Raw genomic sequence first — 18,104 nt, 5'->3', positions numbered from 1 at the left:
TAACTTGTGCGGCCCTTTTGGTAAGTTGCTGTCATGGGTAGGCGCGGAAGTTTATTATTGTTGTGCAATTGGGTGAGCAAGATTGATGTGATTTTGAATAACCGAAGAATCAATAAGTTTTGACTAACTCTTCTCGAAACGCGGATGTCCCTGTTGTTGTGTTTTGCCCGAAAAGCTGGTTAAGGTTGCTGTTTTCAACACAATCTACTGGTACGTTACAACCATTGGTACCGGCACCCTACTTGGAAAGATTGTAACGAAAAAAAAGACAAAATCTTCACAAAACCATGCCTCCCGTGTTACCTTAAGAGCGTGGTTGTTTGTCGGAATTTGTCGGAGTTCTAGATGTTAATCTCTGTTTCTGGGAGCACTGCTTTTGTTTACGTTTTGTTGAGTGGGCACTCAGATTATTTTTGCCGAGGTTGACAACGTGCGCTCCGTCGTTCCGCGAAAAAAATAATTTAATCCGTTGTCGCGATTTTTTATCAGTGATTAGAGACCAAAAAATATCCCAGGAATGAAGCAAACTTTAGACTACGCGAACAAGGTGATTCTAGCGCCCATGGTCCGAGTGGGAACGCTTCCGATGCGGTTGCTAGCGCTTTCGTTTGGAGCCGACATTGTTTACACCGAGGAAATCATCGACTGGAAGCTTCTCAAGTCGGAACGACGAGTTAATGGTAAGATCCCAAAATACAAGCAAATTGTAGGGCTGGTGCTGGTAATAGGTCTCTTATTTGATACAAGTCTCACAGATCTCTCCAGAAATTCTTCTAGTCATTCCTCCACCAATAGCCCCAGATACTTCAAGTAATACTTAAAGAAATTCCTTCAGAATTTGCTTCAGGAAATCCTTGAGCATTCCAACACTTCTACATCCAGTAGGTTCCCAGAGACTATCTTAGAATTTACACTAGATATATTTTGACTAACTCATCCACCGATTTCCTCAGTGCAAAAAATATTCAAATATTCCTACAGGAGTTATTCCAAAAAAATCTATAAATGTTCACTGCAGAGTTTGGTTTTACAGAAATTCGTTCAAGGATTTTTCGAGAAAGATCTTTCAGTCATTTTTTCCAGTTATCCTTCCAGGCATTTCCATATAAATTCCTACAAAAAAATCAGTTTCACATATACCCTTTTTTAGATGTCTTAAAAACGGTGGACTACGTGGATAAAACAGACGGAACCATCATATTCCGAACGTGCGAACAAGAAAGAGGGAAAGTAGTGCTTCAGCTTGGAACTGCCAATGCAGAAAGGGCCTTACAGGTGGGTCTGAAACTTCAAGGGGACATTGCTGGCCTGGATGTGAACATGGGCTGCCCGAAGGATTTTTCCATCAAGGGTGGCATGGGAGTTGCCCTGCTGTACGATCTGGAGCGGGCCAAGGGCATTCTGAAAACGTTGGTGGACAATCTGAGCATTCCGGTCACGTGCAAGATCCGAATCATGCCCCAGTTGGAAGATACCATTCGAACCGTTCAGGAGTTGGAATCGACTGGGATAGCGGCGATAGCTGTGCACGGAAGAACAAAAGTTGAACGACCTCGGCATCCGGTGCATCCAGGTGGGTGAATAAACAGAGTGTTATTTAGTGAATATCTAACCATAAAATTGTTCATAATAATTATGATTATTGATGATTATGATTAATGAAAAATTCCAATAAATCATCACAAAAGAGTTAGTTTGAATGAATAATCACTGTTTTCGCGAAAGTGCAAATCCAATTAACTTGGTAAAGAATCGTGTTCGGTTCGTGTTGTGCGAGAGCGATAAAATAGTGGTCGATTCGCGTTGTTCTACCGCGAACAACAGAAAAATAGCGTTTGAATAGTTCGACATCATGAATGTCGACGTACCTACTTCTTTGGTCTCCTAGGGTGACACGGGGCAGTATGGAAAGAATTTGACAAATTTGACTGGCAAGATATAAATATTATACTGTTTTTATATGCAGTATGCTCTTTAGAATATTTAACCATTATTGCTAAACACTCATTATTTTGGGTTTTGTGCAGCGTAAGAACTATATCACAATCACACGACGCGACGCGAGACAGGACACAACACTTATGGTTCTTACAAACGTTAAAAGGACATATAAATTACCTTTTTTTTAACGACCGGTTTCGGGCTTGATGCTGTCCATCATCAGGACGATGTCCAACTGATTGTAGAAGGAAAACGCACATATACAGCTTCATACTTGACTAAGTACACGTCGAATGTAGGGGGGTAAAATCATTTGATTTTTCGTCTGGTCAGGTAAAATAAGGGTGATGTTATTGGGGCTTCATCTTCGTTCATCAATGGTTGCTCAGCAGTAGCGATGTGCATTGATTCCCAAGCGTTTAAATGCGAAGTCTTCCTCACAGGTTTCAAGAGCTTCGCATTATCTTAGTCTACGGAATGATTGAGTTCCACCGTATGTACTGCAACGCTTGACTCATTTGTTCTGCCGTTTTCAGCCGCATTCTTGTGTTCTCTCAAACGCGTTTTGAATTTTCGGCGAGTTTGGCCGATGTATACCGCAGGACAGCTTTTGCACGGAATTTGGTAGATCCCCGACAAAGCTTCCTTCGGTACTTTGTCCTTCAAGCAACAAAGACGGTCTTTAAGAGTGTTGGTACTCTTGTACACTGTCTGGAAGCCATGTTGCTTAAGGGTGTTCTTAATCCCATTGGTCACCTTCGGGTAGAATGGTAAACTAATCCTTCGGATATCCTCTCTCTCTGCTTCAAAAGTAGTCGCGGCTCGCCTGTGTTTCTTCCTCTCATGCTTGCGTAGGATTTTATTCACAAACACCTTGTCATAACCATTCAACTCAGCAGATTCATGAATTCTATTCTTCTCTTCTTCAAACTCTTTCTTTTCCATTGGGATGTTGTACAGTCGGTGAACCATCGAATGGAAGGCTGCTTGTTTTTGGGATCCATGGTGATTGGAATCCGACGTGATGTAGCGGTCTGTTGATACCGGTTTGCGATAAATGCCAAACTTCACCTTATTGTCCTCTTTTCTGGATATCAACAAGTCGAGGAACGGGAGCTTATTATCCACCTCTTTTTCAACAGTGAATTTTATCGAATCGTGACGAGAATTGAGTAGATCGAGTGTTTGGGATAAGTACCGTTCTTTTACTACAGCAAAAATGTCATCAACATAACGACGCCAAACCCGAGGAAAGAGCTTTTCTTTTTCTAGTTCTAATTCAAGATCGCTCATAAAAACTTCAGCTAACAGAGGGGAAAGTTTACTGCCCATGCTGAGCCCGTAGGTCTGTTTGTAGAACTTACCCCTAAAAGTGAAGTAGTTTTGCTTCATGCATACTTGTGCTATCGTGAGGTAAGCTTCGATGTGATTCAGCGGTACTCGGTGACGTTCCAAATGCCTACGTAAGCTTTCCAGCGCCTCATCAACAGGTACGTTTGGAAATAACGAAACAACATCGAATGAAACTAAAACTTCACCTCGTCGCATTTCCAAACTATTCAGCTTTTCGGCGAATTCGACGGAGTTTTTAACGCTTTTTCCATGGGTAACGGGGTACTTCTTTATTTCATTTACCAACCATGCTGCCATTTTCTCCGTTGGGGTGCAGATGTTGGATGAAATAGGACGCATCGCTACAGGGGTTTTGTGAATTTTAGGTAGGCAATAGAGTGAAGCCACTTTCGGATTCGGGACTAGGAACTTCCTTTCAAGTTTTTCTTCCCCCAACAGAAGAGCTACTTTTTGTCGCGTGCTATTCGCTTCCTCAATCAGTGCGTTAAGAGGGTCTTTGGTTTTATATCCTGCAAATAAAGAATAAAATAATATGTTAATCAGTCCACAGTTCAGGAAGTCCCTCTTCTGCGCCAACTGCAGCCAGTACTTATAGCTCAAAAATACCGTAGGTACGAACAGATAAAAGGTACCAAGCCAAAAGGCAGAATAATTAATATCACTTGAGATAGGTAGACATGACAGTCCTTTCCCCTTTAGAAACTTTCTAATAACTCTTTAAAAGCCAGCTACAAGTTGCAACAACTCATACAACGAACAATCGAAAATATATCCAAAGAATTCCACGATCTTATTTTAAATACGCAAATTTGCTAATTCCAAGACTACAACAAAACATTCAAATCATTGGATTTTACTGCTCAACATTACATTTGACAAATTCGTCAACACTAAAGAACAATTTCGTTCATCTCCATTCAGCAATCGCTTCACTGCTCAACATTACATTTGACAAATTCGTCAACACTAAAGAACAATTTCGTTCATCTCCATTCAGCAATCGCTTCACTGCTCAACATTACATTTGACAAATTCGTCAACACTAAAGAACATTTTCGTTCATCTCCATTCAGCAATCGCTTCACAAAAGAACAACTATGTTCACAATAAACGACAATTTCGTCAGCTCTGAAGAACAATTTGGTTCAACACAAATTGGTAATTTCACCACACTCAAATAAATAAAATTGGCAAACTCGCCACCTCAAAGAAAAACGCCAACACACGTTTCCATGATCCTCGTCGCCACTTTTATATCCTGCAAATAAAGAATAAAATAATATGTTAACCCTATCCCGCCCATGACTTTTTTACATGATTAAAAATAGAAATGTACATTTTTGTGCAAAATCGTAGAACAAAACCTTGTTTTAGAACTATGAATTAGTTGCCAAGGTAACTTAAAATCAAATATGAGGTGGTGCTCTGATGCACCACCAGGAACATAGAGTACTTTATAAATAGTTCCATAGTATTTTTTCAGATGTGCTTTCTTCAAACGCTTCTGTAGTACAAAAAATGCGGTGGATTCATTTAATGCTATTCCAAGAAGAATAGGGGCATCTGGGGTAATATGCACCCCCGAGGCCAACGACTTTTAGGGGTTTCTACTAATGTATAAAAAAAAAGTTTTTACTGCATTAATGAAAATACGTGCATTTAAGCTTGTCGTATCCAGGTTTCCCTCTCTGCTTCCTCGAGTCGTTATCGTTGAAGTGGATGAATCGTTCTATTTCTTCAACATGATTTCGGCTCATAACAACAGCTATTGGAGCGCATCTCTGTTCCCCTGGCACGTACATACAGGAAGATGGTATTTTCATAATGTCGATCAGCAACAAGATCTCCAAGTATATTGCTCGAATTTACCACATGTTATAAGCGCATCTACCATCGCGCATATTCGAATTCCCCACTTCCGATTCATCTCCTTCGGGGGCAATGATAAACTGCACGGTATCGGAATCTGTAATATATAGAAATTCCGCTTACGAATCGTAATCGTAAGTTACGATACGATTCTAATTTTGAACTTACTTCTGGTTCTAATCGGTTTCGGAGCCGCTTGGAGATTTTCACCACCTTATCATTAACTTCGTCAAATCCACCCAAAGCATCAGAATTTTCATCGGCAAATCCGATGAAATCCCTATTTGTATAACTTTCGTAAAGATATGCTATATTTCGTTACGATTTTTAGTTAAAGTTGCGCAGAGAGATGATAACAACAATTTCATGTTGCATGTATAAATAATAATGGCATGTTAATACTAGATAGGTACTACATTAAATTTGTGCGCCGTGCGCCCAGTGGTGCATATGTGCACCATACAAGTTCCATTCATACAAAAATTACAAAACCGAATTGTGCACTTCTGAACATATGTTGGAGCGAACGAAGAGTAAATCTATTGGAAAATAATTATTTTGTAACTGTCGGGATTAATTATCATTGTTATATCAGACTTCTAAGTCATGCAATATTTTTCGGGCGGAAAAACCCATTACTTCATACATTTTTTCGTGTAAAAATCATGTTAAATGTATAGGCATCCCTTAAATTAAGCATTGATGTGAAAGAGGGGATGTATAATTATTAAATAGTGTAAAAACAATTTGATGTTTTTTGTTATTTTTAGAGATACAAAGGTTGAAAGTTTTGGTGCTCTACAGACACCATGGGCGGGAGAGGGTTAATCAGTCCACAGTTCAGGAAGTCCCTCTTCTGCGCCAACTGCAGCCAGTACTTATAGCTCAAAAATACCGTAGGTACGAACAGATAAAAGGTACCAAGCCAAAAGGCAGAATAATTAATATCACTTGAGATAGGTAGACATGACATTTGGGTTTGCCATTTTTGTACTTACACTCATGATAAGGGCCGGATTGGATCATATCTAGAACCTTTGAGTCGTAATCCTGCTTGTTCATAATCACCACCGCGTTCCCTTTATCTGCCCGGGAGTACACCACGTCATGTGCTTTCAGTTGTTGAATCACATTTTCAACATCTGAATCGGGTTGACTGGAGTGTTTATGCTTTTCGGCTGTGCTTAAGATGTTACGTTCAATATCGCGACGTAAGGAACACTTGGACGGATAACTGGTGTATTGTATAGAACTTTCAACGCTGTTGACCGTTTCGGCCAGGGGAGCTTGCCGGGAGGGAACAGCAAAATTCAACCCTTTATTGAGCAAGTCATGTTCAGGAGATGTCAGTTGTACAGACGACAAATTCACCACAAAGTTATCAATGATTTTCGGGGCGCGCAACACTCTCTCTGGTATCAACAGACCGCTATCAACAGACCGCTACATCACGTCGGATTCCAATCACCATGGATCCCAAAAACAAGCAGCCTTCCATTCGATGGTTCACCGACTGTACAACATCCCAATGGAAAAGAAAGAGTTTGAAGAAGAGAAGAATAGAATTCATGAATCTGCTGAGTTGAATGGTTATGACAAGGTGTTTGTGAATAAAATCCTACGCAAGCATGAGAGGAAGAAACACAGGCGAGCCGCGACTACTTTTGAAGCAGAGAGAGAGGATATCCGAAGGATTAGTTTACCATTCTACCCGAAGGTGACCAATGGGATTAAGAACACCCTTAAGCAACATGGCTTCCAGACAGTGTACAAGAGTACCAACACTCTTAAAGACCGTCTTTGTTGCTTGAAGGACAAAGTACCGAAGGAAGCTTTGTCGGGGATCTACCAAATTCCGTGCAAAAGCTGTCCTGCGGTATACATCGGCCAAACTCGCCGAAAATTCAAAACGCGTTTGAGAGAACACAAGAATGCGGCTGAAAACGGCAGAACAAATGAGTCAAGCGTTGCAGTACATACGGTGGAACTCAATCATTCCGTAGACTAAGATAATGCGAAGCTCTTGAAACCTGTGAGGAAGACTTCGCATTTAAACGCTTGGGAATCAATGCACATCGCTACTGCTGAGCAACCATTGATGAACGAAGATGAAGCCCCAATAACATCACCCTTATTTTACCTGACCAGACGAAAAATCAAATGATTTTACCCCCCTACATTCGACGTGTACTTAGTCAAGTATGAAGCTGTATATGTGCGTTTTCCTTCTACAATCAGTTGGACATCGTCCTGATGATGGACAGCATCAAGCCCGAAACCGGTCGTTAAAAAAAAGGTAATTTATATGTCCTTTTAACGTTTGTAAGAACCATAAGTGTTGTGTCCTGTCTCGCGTCGCGTCGTGTGATTGTGATTATTGCTAAACATTGTTGGTGGTGGTTGATCCCTAGTGATAAATCTTACCTCTGTTCTGGTCACGATCTTCAGATTATCGTGATTCGTCAACATTCGTATTGATAAAGTGGGGGGACAGGCTTGAAGTAAAATTTGAAAGAAACAAATGTCAGAACAGGTATCCACCAGCGACGCCAAACGGACCAACGTAATGTGCTGTAATTTGGAATTTGTGGATTGAATACTGATATTTTTTGCCAAGCATCAATATAGGTGACTTTTGAGAATAGTGAAATGTAAGAGGGGATATGACAAGGTTGTGGATTTACTGGGTAAATCCATCACATTGGGTTTATGACTCTGTGTCTTGTCAGGAATAAGGTCTGATTGGTATGGTAGTATGCAATAGAGTTCGGAATTGATAGATAGACTTTGAGGAAAAAAGTTTTTAACGTAAGGTATGCCTTGGATCTTGGAGGGCGCAGGTCTGGAGAGTTGGGCAAATGTTCATGCTGGGTTACATTACGTAGAGAATGGAATCTGTTTTGCCTTAAATTATGGCAATTATTTGAGAATGGTTTCTGAAGTTACCGTTGAATTTTAGCATAACGTAATTGTTTTGAAATGTTTGTCGGTCGATGAAAATGATTTTTGGGGAATTTGTTTGAATACGGATGCATTATATTGTGCAATCTTATTGTTCGTAGCATACGCGGAGCATAGCATAACACGTTGGCAGCCACCGAATCTGCCCAAAGCGGGCCGAGTACATCGAGATTCGCATGAGGGCTTCCACCAAGAACCAGCGTGGGCGTGAAAAGCGTTCTTCTCCTCCCCCGCTCATCGAGGAAAATTTCCCGTGGCTCCGGTACCAAGTGCCGAACCTACCGCCGCTACAACCAAACCATCGTCAGCAAACCCCCAGTCGGCATCCGTCGGCCAGAAGCCATTCGTTCAGCAACGCTACGCGGCAGCCGCCGCTGCCCCATCCGTGCGAACAACTCCACCTTCCGGCTGGTCCAACCAGGGACGTTCCCCAACCGTCGACCCGTTGGACGATGGATTCCTCTACCCCCGGAGGTAGTAATCGAGCTCACCATGAGGTTATTCGAGCGGCTAGGAGCATGCCGCTCTAAACGAGAACAACTAAGCGCCGTGACCATCACGGTGCAAACCTTCCTCGCAAGATATGGACCGTGAGGGAACAACCAGAGTTTTCAACTGAAACGCTTGTTCCTTAACGAGCAAAACTTGGGAACTGCCGCCTTCCTAGCTCATGCCGCACCTCAAGCCAGAAGTTAACGTCTTCATCCCCGACTTCAGGCTTGTAAGGCTTGATCGTTGCGGCTCCGAACGAGGAGGCGATTGCCTTGCGGAACAACATAAACTGCACCCTGCTGCCGAGCTTCCAGCTGCAAGTCATCGAGACCGTTGTGGTTCTGGTGGAAACCTCCATCGGCCCAATCAAAATAATCGCGGCGTACTGCCCGAAGCAAGTTACATCAACGACGGAACATCGGTCAAACATCATCAAGCTGACTCGGTGGCAGGGGCAGTTCATCCTGGCTGGCGACCTGAACGCAAGGCTCGAGGCATGGGGAAACACCCGGCTTCATCCTACAACAGGACCTGGAGGAAGGCCACTACACCATCCTGGGCGTGGACTCGCCCATCCGCCTGAGCCGGTCTGGGGCCCACTCAACCATCGATGTCTTCCTGACCAACATGGACGGCAACATCTACCAGCCGGTCGTTCATCAGGACCCCAACTCGGACCACTATCCGGTGGTGGCCGAAGTTGGTTCCCTGGTCAACCTGCATCGAGTCACCCGGCGAAATTACCACCGTGTCGACTGGGGTCGATTCCAGCGGTGTGTCGACGCCAATATCGGATACGAGGCTCCCCTGGCGTCCATTGGAGACGTCGATCGGCAGCTGCAGAGCATCGAAGAGACCATCTCCGTGGCTCAAGAGCAGCACGTACCAACATCTGGGCAGGTGAGCAACACCCTTTCTATCGATCGAGTTACCAAAGATCTCGTTCGTTTGCGCAACACCGACTCTAAGGATCGCCTGATAACCCTTGCGGAGAAGGCTGTTGAGATAGGCCGGCATTTCGTCAGCGCATGCAATCTAGTGCTACACATTCATAGCCCACACGAAGCTGCTGTCTCTGAACATGCAGCTAACCTACACCGATCTCCCAACGACTTCTCGGAGGAGTTGAAGATCACTGCTGACGAATTGCTGGCCTATGTCAAAATATCCAAAAACATGATCGCCCCAGGTTTCGACAACATCCTGAACTTGGAGCTCAAACAATTATGTCTCCAGTTCTATCAACAAGAGGCTCTGATTTCCAGTTCCTCAGGCGGAACAAGTCCCTCGCCAAATCCTCTGGCATGGTGTTACTCGATGTTGAAAAAGCATTCGACTACATGTAGAAAAAGTTACTTTGATTTTTTTTGTGCACATTTTTGAAAAACATTATTTTTTGTGTAAAATTACTCTATACGGGAGCAATATGAGTCACCATACTAAATCTTATTGTTTGAATTTGAAAGATCGTTTCCAAGCTATAATGTAGAAGAAGACAATATGTTTGAAAGAGTTTTGTATAAAAACTGTTTTTGTTGATTACTTATTTTTTATTTTTTTTTCTGTTTTTGTTGATTACTTATTTTAACATCTACACGATTTCGTGCACATCGTGCCTATAGATAGTGAAAGAATTAACTATTTTGAAAAACAAATTGACACAATTTTATTCAAAGCTTATTTTAGCATCCAACATCTTATGGAATTTATGCTACTACTATTTCAGATTTTCATGAATATATGGAGTGTAAAATAATATTTTCGCACGGTTTTCACGGTGGTGGCTAGTTGAAACTTACTTTATGAGGTCCTGATGTTATCGGGACCAAAATCGTTTTTTTAAGCTCAAATGAAGGGTGGCCCATATTATCCCGTATGACCATACTGCCCTGCTTTCCCCTACCTACTGATCAACCTTGTCTCTGAAGAACCAATCTGTGTACCAATCTGGGAGAGCTGCGCCAAAACCCACCATCTTTTCGGGTTTGAAATTTTGAAATTTTTCGGGTTCGGGTCGGGTTTGAAAGGCTATAAAATTATCGGGAACGTGTTTCAAAAAAGTCGAGTTTTGTTGGGTTTTGTGACTATTGTAAACAAAGCAACACCTTAAAAGTTATTTTATTTATCAGAAACGATGAATCTACATCATTTTTTCAAACTTAGGTTTTATTGGGGTTTTCTCACAAGCATTTTTCGGGTCGGGTTCGGGTTTGTAAAAATATGGATAAATAAGGTACGAGTTGGGTTCGGGTTTGTAAAATGTGAAACCCGACCATCTATATTATATATATACCTACATGACATAAAAAAAGGAAATAATTCTGATAAACTGTTTGCATTTGAAGAGGAGCTGGAAAACGTTCTGAAAAAGGGGCTGACAAAATCGGGTCATCTATTTGTTTGATGTTTCGTACAATAGATGTTTTATTGTTTTCCAATGATAAAAAAATGGTCTTTTGGAATCAATAACGGGGCTCTAAATCTGGTCTTAAATTGGTCATCTGTACTCAAAATGATCAGAAAGGCACCGATGGTCATCTTTTGTCGAGTAATTATGATTTATATGACATAGTATGGAAATCAACATTTGATTTGGGTTGGTTCTCCGGATTGCATACAAAGGCTTTCAGACTCCTGGATCTGCACTCAGAATCACAGGTAGTCAAAGAACTACTAAATTTTAGTAATTTATGACTATTTTCTATCTGCCTCTCTTTCATTCTGCAGGGAATTTTGTTCCCATTTGTCAATTCGCCTGGGTTGAAGCATCGCTAAGCTTCAACCCAGGCGAAATGACATTTAGTGTAGAGATTCACACCAGAATGAAAGAGAGTATGATAGAAAATAGTCATTTATGCATAAACTTTAGTAATTCTGTGACTATTTTTATTTCTGAGTGTGAACATGTCAAATGGCCATTTTGGTTCGTAAATGTTTCTCATGGGTTCGCAAGACTTGATACATCTTCTTTCTAGCGTTACGTCCCCACTGGGACCGAGCTTGCTTCTCAGCTTAGTGCTCTTATGAGCACTTCCACAGTTATTAACTGAGAGTTTACTATGCCAATGACCATTTTTGCATGTGTATATCGTTCGGCAGGTACGAAGATACTCTATGCCCTGGGAAGTCGAGAACATTTACAACCCGAAAAAATCCTCGACCGGTGGGATCCGAACCCACGACCCTCAGCTTGGTCTTGCTGAATAGCTGCGCGTTTACCGCTACGGCTATCTGGGCCCCCTATAAGACTTGATACATACTGTATGCTATATTCATATAGGTACTTTCACATAAATACATTCGAAGTAATTGCACAGACAAACAGACGTAACAGTTAGAACAAATTTCTTCAAATTCCATCGCCCAGTTTACACCATCATCATCTGGTGAGCATGTTGCACGAAACACTGTTTCGTGCAACAAGACCGCCAGATGGCGGTAGAGTGACACGTCATACGCGAAGAAAAACGATGCGCGTGCCTCTGGATGTGAGATTTGTAACATAGCGAATTTGAAATCATCGTGAAATGAGTGGTCGGTGGAAATTTCGTCAGTGTTACGTCTGTTTGTCTGTGGTAATTGGTTATCCAAATTTATGTGGATGCATTTGGAGATGCAACTAATCTAAAACTAAAACCCTACTCAAATCTGTTGAAATTTCGAGAATTGATTAAAACCCTAAAAAATAGTCATAATGCATAATCATTAGTCATGGTAAAATTGAACGTAATGATTATTCACTCAATTAATCATTGGTAGGTATCCGTTAATCATAACCGCTCTGAATTGTTACAGATGTGATCCGTGAAGTTGCAAAGATAGCAAAAATTCCGGTCATCGCGAATGGAGGATCTCAGGAGATGAACAAGCGGTCTGACATTCTGAAGTTCCGAGACGCTTGTGGGGCCTCGAGTGTCATGGTAGCAAGAGCCGCCCAGTGGAATTGCTCCATTTTCCGGGATGAGGGACCTTTGCCGATAGAGGAGATAATCGACCGATACCTGCGGTTAGCGATCGAGTACGACAACCCACCCTCGAATACCAAGTATTGCGTTCAGATGATATTGAGGGATTTGCAAGAATCGGAGAAGGGGCGGAAATTTTTAGACAGCCAAACGTTGGAGCAAATTTGGTATAATATAAGATGGATTGCAATTCAAACCTTTCATTTTTACTGACTCGATCTTCTATTCTAGTGATGTGTTTAGCCTTGGACAGTATTGTAGGGCGAAGCAGCTGGAATATCACAATGCGGGCATACAGGGTCGAAGACAGGCTGCTCCCCGAATAGCCGAAGATGATGAGCAGGATGAAAATTGCCCGTCTAAGAAAGCCAAAGTTGAAAATGGTATCGGCGAAGATGTGATTGAGCACAATATCAGTTTCATCCGAGTCAACTATAATGATGGTAAGTGCCGAATGTACAATTAACGTTAATTTCCTCTACTACACTGCCGTGAATCGCATGTCAGTCCCATCTGTAAAATTTAGGCATGGAGAAAATGGGCTGTGAAGTTTTCAAACTCGTTTTCCATACGAATATTCACAAAAATCCAGAAGATTTAAACATGTTCAAATCTTAATGAAACTTTCACAATTTGCTTTTTACTATGATATCTTTCCGAGAAAAATATAAAGATTATCAAAACATGGTTCATTTTTGTGTTACATGGTGTGGGAATCCGTAGTGGGACTGATATGCGGTTACTTTTCATTATGGGACAATTTGACTTGCTGTTTTTTTCCTATTTTTCCGAACAAATCTTGTTATCTTATTAGTGCAGCTGCAAGAGCATTGGAAGATATGTGTAAAACCTGGGTTGCCAGTACATTTCGGAGAATGTCTGGCGAGTTCAAAATAAAAAGTCTTGCAAAATCTGGCAGTCACCATAGTAGGGCATACCTACTAGATCAAGTACTAGATTCAATTAGAAAAGAAAAAAATATCTAAACTTGCCTCAATGAAAATTTCATTATAGAAAACACTATATCATGAGATGGCCATTTTTAACTGCATAAGGCTCTATTGGTAATCATTTTTGTATTTTAGATATGTTATGTATCAAATAAATCCTTTATCTAGCTTTTTTATCGGCTATCTCAGTCTTAGGTGACACGGGAGACAATGTTATTTTCCTAACTCTATTTTCCTTACTCTAAGAATCATCATCAAACTTTACATAAGCAAATCTCGAGTTTTAGTGAACCGATAAAGCTGAAAATTTTATGGGTTGTATGATCACAGTCTTAATTTTACTTCTACTGAACCGTAAGCCTGAATTGAATAAAATCGTTCATTACATTAAGACTGGAATAGCCGATTAAAAAAGTAATATCAAGTATCGATCGAACCTCCCATTTGAGCCCTTTGTGTTTGATTGAGATCCTTGAAGTTTGCTTCTTGTGATTGTAAAAAAGTATATCCAAAACAGTGATCATCATGAATTAGACGCCACAATAATGTTTATTAAAATTTACTTAAATATTTTATTCACTGCTGTAATGTCTCGCTGGATTTGAAATAGTCTGGCAAAATGCGTAGTTTGTCTTTTTCTCCGCCAAAAGTCTGGCAGTGCCAGATTAATCTGGTATGATGGCAACCCTGTGTAAAACTGAACTCAACTCAATTTTGACAAAAATGCAGATGATACTGACTTGCGATTCACGGCAGTTTCAGGCATGATGTTTTTTTTGTATCGTGGGCCAAATCTCAGAAACAACATTATTCCGCGAGCTAATATTTAGTGCTCACTGGAATGCCAGACTTCCAACATTTTCGTAGCGGTCAACGTGCAGCTATTCATCAAGAGCAAGCTCCTGAGATCGTGGGTTTTCCACGTTCCCTAAAAGCAGTGGCGAATCGTAACCTCACTTTCTATCTGTTTTACGACTCTAAAAATGACTATTTCGATAAATTTAGATTATAAACCAAAAAGTTTATGATTAAAATCGTCCTTTCTAACTAATCTCTATTCATTAGATGCAAATTTGTTGCTGAAGTTCAAGAAATTCCAAACGTGGAACAGATAGATTTGAGGTTAGGGAATCGCCACTGCCTAAAAGTTAATCTAAATAATTGTTCTAAGCCTCAAAAAATATCTCCGATAATCTTTTCAAGAATTCCTCTAGAAATTCCTCCAAAGATTTAACCATAAATTCCACCCGAATTTAATCAGAGGATTATCTAAGGACTTTTTTGGAGAAATTCTTAGATATATTCCAGGAGTAATCCCTACAGCATCGTTTCCCATGCATGCGTGGATTTCAAGAATCCCCGACCCGTCAGCGCTTGGCTTTGTATGTACCCAAGTCTGGGAAACTATGCCCTAGAGAAACCTCTGAAAAAAAAAATACAGTCGAAGCGCGTTATAACGACATCGCAAGGGACCGTCGCAATAGAGAAAAGAGAGATAGAGAGCTATAGAGAGCTATAGAGAGCGCAATAGAGAGCTTTTGACGTTATAAAAGTTGTCGTTATAACGAGTTTCGACTGTATATGAACATGGGGAAATCTCTGGAGGAAGTGCTGTCAAAATCCCTAGAACAACTTTCGAAAGAATAATAAAAAGAGTTTTCTGGTGTAATCTCTGGGGAAATTCCTTAAGAAATTGCTGGAGAAATCTAAGGAGGATTACCCGGGTAAATTGCTTAGAATCATCTATAGAATCATCTTTGGAGAAATCCCTGGAGTATGCTCAGACAAATTTCTGCAAGAATCGCTGTAGAGATTTTGCCGGGAAAATATCTGTAAATGTTTTTTTCTGGGAAAATCCCTGGAATAATCCTCTTCCGAATATCCAAATTTAAGCGAAGTATGCACTTCAACAGAAAAGTAATCGCCTATCTCGATGCATGGGAAATTTCTTGCAAAAAATGCTCAAGAAAAGCATTTTTCTTTGATCGCAGTACGCAGATGGAAAGAATTGTCAATTCAAATGGAGCTCACTGTAGAAAATTTCTTGCGCAGAAATTTTTACATTTCTTGAGCTGAACAGCATACCTAGCTTTATGGAGAAATACTGAAAACAACTTTGGAAATATTACTGGAGGCATCACCGGAGGAGTCTCTGGAAGAATTATTTAGAGAAATTCTTGGAGTACTTAAAGGAATGGTTATATGGAATACGGTTGTGATTGAAGATCCTTAGGGAATTCCTAGATAATTGTTTGGAGAAATTCCTTGAAAAATTATTTAGAGGAATCCCCGGAGAAATAGATATTGTAGAGATTTGAAAAAAATATGAATGATGACACGATCTACTGGGTGGCAGTATAACGTTAGCCTGGTAAACTACTCGGAAATGAAAACTCGGAATTATTAAGCGATGATTTGGGAGAATTACAAAAAGATGTAAAATTTGATGAGTATCTGGAGAATCCATAGAACATAAAACAGAATCCATAAAACAGTCCATAATAAAAATCATATATATATATGAAATAAATGAAAATTTTGAATTAAAACTCAATGAACATTTGGAAAAAAAATTTGAATGTTTCTTCGTGAATATATCGTAAAAGTCTATTGATTTTGAATTAAAAGAATATATTAAGTTAGGTGAAGAACGTTTCCAAGTAAAATCCATGAAGCATTCCAAAAGAAAACCATAGAATGCCTCACATCTTTATCGAACATTTTAAATTGAAAAGCTTTCCTAAAATTTTCGAATTTCAAATTATTTAGTTATGTTGGTAGATTATAAAAAGCTGCACAATAGGATGACTTTATTGTTATTTTTCACGTGAAAATAAAAACTTGAATTTTTCCAGGAACTTATCGCAGGATTCTTTTAAAAATACTTTCCTTCTTAAATTAGTCCAAATATTTTAAAGGACTTTTTCCCAATTTTCTTCCAAGAATTCTTCTAGGGTTATTTCAGGCATTCCTTCAAGAAACCGTTTAGAAATTCGCTCTTGGATTCTACCAGTAATTAACTCAAAATAAAAATAAATAAAATTTGGCAGATAACTTGAAGTTTCTCAATGCTTCAGGAATCTCAGAATTAATCACACCTGGGATTTTTCTTCCAATCCTTGATTTATTGCGTTTCACTTTGAGAAAGCCGATCATTAAGCTATATTTAACTATTTTCCCTCAATTACAGATGGAGAGCTGCCCAAAAGTAAACTGTACATCTATACGGTGCGCAACAACCTCAAGTTGCCGAAGTACGAAGTGATACACAAGGACAAACTTTTCCGAGCAATCGTTCAAGTTGGTGACGAGAAATACAGCAGCTCTTTTTGGGAGAAAAGTAAAAAGTACGCGGAACAATCTGCCGCTTTGACCAGTCTGCTACACCTGGGGATTGTCAGTAGAGAGAAGTTAATCGAAAATGGCTCCATGATAGGATGAACCTACTTTTTAAGCATAAGATGCAAAATCGAAACTTTATTTCCATGAGATTTCGTTAAGTTTGGTTTACATAATTGTAAATATGTAGCATACAGAGGAGTTTAACTAGTAAAAAGCTGAAACAATCAAGACACTCGTTATGGGCAACCACATTCTTCTACAATCATCTTCGAAAGGTCCTGCTTAATGACGCGAGAGTCTGGTCCGTAAAAAATGAGCGACATGGGAGAATATTTGGTTGGTGCGCAGCATTGGTGGATTCCGGTCAGTTGACCCTGTCTTCGGTATTCATCCACAACGTATTGATATTCCGCTGAAAACTTGTCCGGTAGAAGACAGCTTCCTTTGCAATAATTGGCAAAGTATCCATGAGGGCGTATAATCCAGTCATCCCACTTGAGCGCCTTGAAATCTACGTAGAACTTCTGTTTGCAGCACTGCTCGTTTGGTGCCCCAGTACAGTCGAGTGCCCGTCTTCGCAGGCGCTTCACGTGGTTCGTTGCAAGGCTCACATAAAGATAAGGTCGGTTGTAATCGATGAAGTTCTCCGGCTTCTTTTTGGGATTTATCTTTTGCGCCTTCAGGACCGATTCCTTGTTCTTGTTCTGATTCTCGTCAAACAAATGGATGGTTATTTTATTTCCGCAACCCGAACAGTCCACAAACAGTCGCAAGCTGTCGTTGGTTTTCTCCGAATGCCATGCTCGGACTGCATTCGTCACGTCTATCTCCTGCCAGCCGAGTTTTTCCACCGAAATCGTGTGTTTAGCCACCATTGCCGTGTGCTTGGTAAATTCCTGTTGATAAGAACATTCATTATCAAAAGTTAGTTAGGAAAATATTTAATGCATTCTGGTGAGATGTTTAGGGTTCATCCCGTTTGGCATAACAGTCATATGGCATAATTATGAGAGACTGTTGAATTATAATAAGGAAAGAAGGCACAATATATTGTATGCCGCTTCTTAAGGCTAAGTAGCCCGTCATTCATTTAGGCAGCCGTGTTGACATAGCAGCTCGCAATTTCAAGGTAATAAATTTCAGCCCTTATCTATCTATATAAATAAAAATGGAATGGTGTTTGTATGTCACGAAATGGCTCACGAACGGGTGAACGGCTCGGGATGATTTT

General features: G+C 40.5%; 2 protein-coding genes across 2 annotated transcripts in view; one reads left to right on the top strand and one right to left on the bottom strand.

Annotated features, from left to right (window-relative positions):
* Positions 1–395: 395 nt before the first annotated feature.
* Positions 396–17,108, top strand: LOC5575869 (tRNA-dihydrouridine(20) synthase [NAD(P)+]-like). Its single transcript, XM_001655821.2, has 5 exons — positions 396–680; positions 1,151–1,573; positions 12,412–12,748; positions 12,813–13,024; positions 16,722–17,108. Exons 1-5 carry the CDS (start codon positions 518–520, stop codon positions 16,970–16,972), a joined length of 1,386 nt encoding a protein of 461 aa, XP_001655871.1. The 5' UTR covers positions 396–517; the 3' UTR covers positions 16,973–17,108.
* The window catches only part of LOC110674289 (inhibin beta chain-like), a gene marked incomplete at its 5' end in the record, with an annotated part of 53,811 nt that continues 52,682 nt past the window's right edge, over positions 16,976–18,104 (bottom strand). The window contains one exon of the mRNA XM_021838568.1: positions 16,976–17,769. Within this exon, the coding sequence (XP_021694260.1) occupies positions 17,110–17,769 (660 nt within the window). The remainder of the gene's footprint in view (positions 17,770–18,104) is intronic.

This window comes from Aedes aegypti, chromosome 1 (assembly GCF_002204515.2).
Source record: "Aedes aegypti strain LVP_AGWG chromosome 1, AaegL5.0 Primary Assembly, whole genome shotgun sequence".
NCBI lineage: Eukaryota > Metazoa > Arthropoda > Insecta > Diptera > Culicidae > Aedes > Aedes aegypti.
The sequence above is the reverse complement of the archived record's forward strand: the minus strand, read 5'-3'. Positions and strand labels throughout refer to the sequence as shown.

What these genes read in the sequence shown, in the direction of transcription:
- LOC5575869 (XM_001655821.2), top strand. Translation starts at nt 518, where the DNA reads ATGAAGCAAACTTTAGACTACGCGAACAAGGTGATTCTAGCGCCCATG. An exon ending in GTCGGAACGACGAGTTAATG is followed by an intron (nt 681 to 1,150) that starts GTAAGATCCCAA and finishes ACCCTTTTTTAG; the next exon opens with ATGTCTTAAAAACGGTGGAC. An exon ending in CCGAGTCAACTATAATGATG is followed by an intron (nt 13,025 to 16,721) that starts GTAAGTGCCGAA and finishes CCTCAATTACAG; the next exon opens with ATGGAGAGCTGCCCAAAAGT.